General features: G+C 49.9%; 1 protein-coding gene across 1 annotated transcript in view; it reads right to left on the bottom strand.

Moving 5' to 3' along the window:
• The window catches only part of LOC113581938 (potassium/sodium hyperpolarization-activated cyclic nucleotide-gated channel 2), a 49,802-nt gene that overhangs the window by 28,654 nt on the left and 16,148 nt on the right, over positions 1 to 5,000 (bottom strand). Inside the window, exon 5 of the mRNA XM_035528432.2 lies at positions 1,469 to 1,687. Within this exon, the coding sequence (XP_035384325.2) occupies positions 1,469 to 1,687 (219 nt within the window). The remainder of the gene's footprint in view (positions 1 to 1,468; positions 1,688 to 5,000) is intronic.

A 5,000-nucleotide genomic window follows, 5' to 3' on the forward strand; every position in this document is an offset into this window, starting at 1 on the left:
AATGATTTTAAAGACATGGCATCTGGATTCTAGCCGAATGTGTGTTGCCCTCTGAGGCAGAATTATTACAGTAAACAGCACACCAAACCACCGAGCTCTGGCTAACATCCATTAGGGCTTGAATGTTGTATTTAGTGCAGTCTACTCCTGCTGTTACCACTCTGAATCAAGCATCCGTGAACTTCTCGATGCTGTCTAAGGTGAGAGAGGGAGAGACATACAGAGAGAGCGAGCAGAGGAAACACATGGAGAAAGTCCAGAGAGAGAGGAAGGCTAGAGGAAGAAGAGATGAAAGAATGTTTGGACACATTTAGGGGGAGCAAGAGAGAGAGAGAAAGAGAGGGAACAGAGAGAGAGAGAGAGGACAGAGAGAGGAAGGCTAGAGGAAGAATGAGATGGAGGAATGTTTGGACACATTTCAGGGGAGCAAGAGAGAGAGAAAGAGAGAGGTGGAGAGGGAGAGGTTGAGATAGGACAGAGAGAGAGAGAGAGAGAGAGAGAGAGAGAGAGAGAGAGAGTGCATAAAAAGGGAGAGAGAGAAAGCCAGCGAGAGAGAGAGAGCTAGAGAGAGAGACAGAAATTGTTGTCATATGGAGAGCACACACATGCCTGTGGAGTGTTAAGAGGCCTGAGACATCTCCAGGCTGCTCTGGAGAGCCCTGCGATTTCCCAACCACTGCAGCACTGCTGTCTGGGACGTTCTGCTCACCACCACCACACGAGCAGAGCCGCCTGGCTCAGTGCCACACGGACATCCAGTAAATTGAAAGTGAAGCTCCGGTGATACGAGGAAGAGAATTTCACAACGAGCGAAAGAACAGTCCAGAAGAGCCAATAGTGTCGTGATGAACTGGCTCTATTGTTTAAGGGCAGGACTAATGGGGAGGCGGGCATGTTCATATTTGCCCCGGGAGAGGCAGGTCTAAAAGAAGTCACCCTCCCTTGCCGGGAGTAAGACAGTAACAGGAATTGATGGGAAGTGTAATAAAGAACTGAGCTGGAAGTATTCTGGATATACTCCAGATACACAAGTACTCTACACATTTAGTGTAATATCTTTCTTTTTTTAGGATTAGTAGAACATTGGTGGTAAAAGGAACATACTCGCTTCCTGCAGATAAAATGTTCTGAAAAAAATCATTCTTGCTGTTTTTTTTTTTAATAGGTCAGTCTAACACCTGAGTGGGTGTTAATTTCACCACCGGCACAGAGGAGAACACGCGATTGTTCATGTTTTCCGCAGCCACTCTGATGGGGATGGCTCTCTCGCTCGTGTACACGTCTACAAACCCTTCTCAAACATGACTGGCCTGATCCCTGAGCTCATCCAGGGCCATGCATCATTCTGAATCGACAGTTCGCTCACATTTTCATTCCCAGACACGATACTAACCTGTGACTGGGCAGCACGATCGCCATACTGTTAAACCGTGTTTCAGCGTAGCGCATGGTGGGACGATTCTCCTACCTTCTCCTGGTACTGGCAACGGGAGGAGTCCAGCGACTGGATGAGCGCGGTGGCATGGCCGATGAAGACGGCGTAGCAGGTGGCCCCCACGATCATGCTGAGCATGGTGAGCCAGATATCGGACAGGCTCTCGGGGGCCTGCCGCCCGTAGCCGATGCACAGCATGTGGCTCATGGCCTTGAACACAGCAAAGGAGTAGAGCTCTCCCCAAGTGTCATTCTACAGAGAGAGAAGATGGGCAGGGGGACATGGAGTAACAGCCTTAGTAGCGTCCACTGCTGAGACGTTGGGCCGCTCTGATAACAGTGACAATGATGACAGGCTGATGCAGTAGTAGTGCACGCGGAATCTGGGTTTGGTCTGGAGTCCGAGAGCCCTCCCACTGGCCTGGATGAGGCGCCATTAAACCTGCCCCTTTCAAAAACGTCATAACCATGCCCTAACCATACACTAACCATGCCCTGACCACTTGCACTAACCATACACTGACCATGCACTGACCATGCCCTGACCACATGCACTAACCACACAAACCATGCCCTGACCATACCCTAACCATGCCCTGACCCCATGCCCTGACCCCATGCCCTAACCATGCCCTGACCCCATGCCCTAACCATGCCCTAACCATGCCCTAACCATGCCCTGACCCCATGCCCTAACCCCATGCCCTAACCATATCCTGACCCCATGCCCTAACCCCATGTCCTAACCATGCTCTAACCATGCCCTGACCATGACCTGACCCCATGCCCTGACCATGCCCTAACCATGCCCTGACCCCATGCCCTAACCATGCCCTGACCATGACCTGACCCCATGCCCTGACCATGCCCTAACCCCATGCCCTAACCATGCCCTAACCCCATGCCCTAACCATGCCCTAACCATGCCCTGACCCCATGCCCTAACCCCATGCCCTAACCATATCCTGACCCCATGCCCTAACCCCATGTCCTAACCATGCTCTAACCATGCCCTGACCATGACCTGACCCCATGCCCTGACCATGCGGAGGCCTCCAAAGCCCAGCGTCCACTGGACCTCTCCCACCAGCAGATTTGCGTTTGATTTGCTTCACCTCTCACTCTGCCCTGACCATGAGCACAGGTGCCCTAACAAAGTTTTTTTTTTGTAGAACTCTAAAGTCAAGTGAATATACTATACATTTCCTGTTTTCAGAAAGAGAGAAAGCTTAATGCAAGTTTAAACCCAGTAAGAAACTGCAGAGTGCAAATAACTCTGTGAGTCTCCCATTACTGAAGCTACAGGTGAGATTGTGCAGAGAACTATAATAAATGATGGGAAACAGCACATATAATGAGGCAGAGGCGGAAAGCCAGGACACTTTTGAAGTAAAAGGGAAGCTGTAAGGCTGGAAGCTGTGTTGGGGGGTAAATACACTAGAGTGTACAGGGCTGAATAATGGATGTAATGTGAGCACTAAGGTTCAAAAATAGAAGAAGCAGAATCATCGCTGGAACTAGTCATACTTAACACACACACGCACGCATGCATTCCCCCAAATAAACAATACATCGCAGACTGCAGTCAGACACGAGGACGGAGTGTGTTCCTCCTGTGCTGTGGTCTGCGGTCTCCTCGGTGACCCGGGCCGGCTCCAGGCCGATAGGGGAGAAAGGCAGCTTTCTCACCGGCCAGCCTGGCATAGCTGCCCAGTCCCTGAAACACTCCACAAGTTTCGACTCTAGGTGGCGAGTAGGTAAAGCACAACGGCCTGGGCCTCGAGCAGCTTATCGGAGCAGTCCGGGTCCCCCCCCCCCACACACACACCCCCTCTAACCTATAAGGGGCTGTGTGTGGGCTGATATATGGTTTCAATCTTGAAGGGGACGTGTGAGGTCGCCTCTTTTCATTTTGCCACGGCTCACACGCCGTATCACGTCAGACAGGGACGCCGACGGCATGACGGAGCTGACTTCCTTGCCCGGCCTCTACTGTGGAAGAGATACGGAAAAGTGAGTCAGAGCTAAAATCCCTCCTCGCAGAACGCGCCACGTTGGGACTTGGGTTTAGTGTGTGTAGAGTGTGTAGGAACGACAGCATTTCTGTATCCATTTCCGTATCCACTTTTTTTGGGAGTATGGTTCTTTCACTCTCTTTTATGTTCACAGTTACTTTCACTTTGATGGAATATGTCGGTCATGTGTGTGTGCACGCGTGTGCAACCCTGCCTCTGTATCACTACTTAAGTTAGAGAAGGTATCCGATAATCAGAAAAGAACCTTAATTTAGAGAACTTTAGGGTATTTTAGTACTTGTTAGACTAAAAGTAACACTTTTAGGGACTGGAATGACACAGTTCACCGGATATTTTACGCTGACACCCCCCCCCCCCCCCCCCCCCCCGAGGAAGCGGTCACATCACATTCAAAAGATCAAAAGATTTGCATGTTCTATGATGTCACAGCCCTATGATGTCACAGTCTGCTAGGAAACCGAACCGCTTGGCGTTGGTGTCTGGGTGGGAAGGACGGCAGTACCGTGTCTCCTGCCAGTCCCAGTCACACCAGTTGTGTTCTCCTGCTTGATGACCAGGGTACTTCACATTTAAGCCCTGCCCCCAGCCCCATGGCTGGTAGCTGAGGTACGATGAGAGAGAGAGAGCTAGCTAGTTGGCGTGGGACCTGACCTGAGAACAGCGCACGGGGGTTCTGCAGCTGCGTGTCCACCTACTTCAGCCTTTATTTCCCCTCGGACAGACGGATGTTACAGACGGTTTTACGGAGGAAATGCTAAATTCACATACACATACATGCGCACATGCAAAACACAAATGCGCAAAGACGGCGGACACGTTCATGCTCGCTTGGTGTCGACTCACAGTACACATGACTCGCTTCGCTGATGCAGGTTGATTTGTTGCAGCCGTAAAAAAAACAAAATGCATAGCAAAAGTGTGTCGTTCCACAAAAACACCCACAATGCATCTGCCTCACAAAACACCTGAAATGCAATTAGCGCAGGGCGTAATACAATATGTGGGTTATGACTCAGGTCTGTGCTGTATTGATGCGTCTGGAGCTTCTGCATGTCTGGCTGGCCCGTGCTGCGCGGAAAACGTGCTGAACGGAGCTCATGAACGTGTCGGTGCTCATTAGGGTCTCCACATTTCTGATGAATGTGTGAAATGAGGCATCTGTAGTGGTTATTTACTTACAGAAACAGCTGATCACGGTATAAGATAAATCTAATACTAAAATACACACATGACTTAATCCTGCGTGTGTGTGTGTGTGTGACTGGCATTCTAAAGTGGTCTTGCAGACTAATGTTGTGAGTTATCAGCATCCAAAGGCAGCGCACACGCACATGTTTGTGTTTAGTCCTGTGTTTACCTCCTCATATGTCTTATTATTTGTTCCTCGGGTGGTGTGTGTTGGATATTAGTAACCACACTGCCTGGGGGGTTATTATGGCATTACATTGTCTGTATTTATGCCTGTGTAGTTTGTATGACCGATGTCGGTTATTAATGTTACGTTGGTGCTTTTGTTCATATTAGCGCACG

The sequence above is a fragment of the Electrophorus electricus genome, chromosome 11 (assembly GCF_041902795.1).
Source record: "Electrophorus electricus isolate QZ-2024a chromosome 11, ASM4190279v1, whole genome shotgun sequence".
NCBI lineage: Eukaryota > Metazoa > Chordata > Actinopteri > Gymnotiformes > Gymnotidae > Electrophorus > Electrophorus electricus.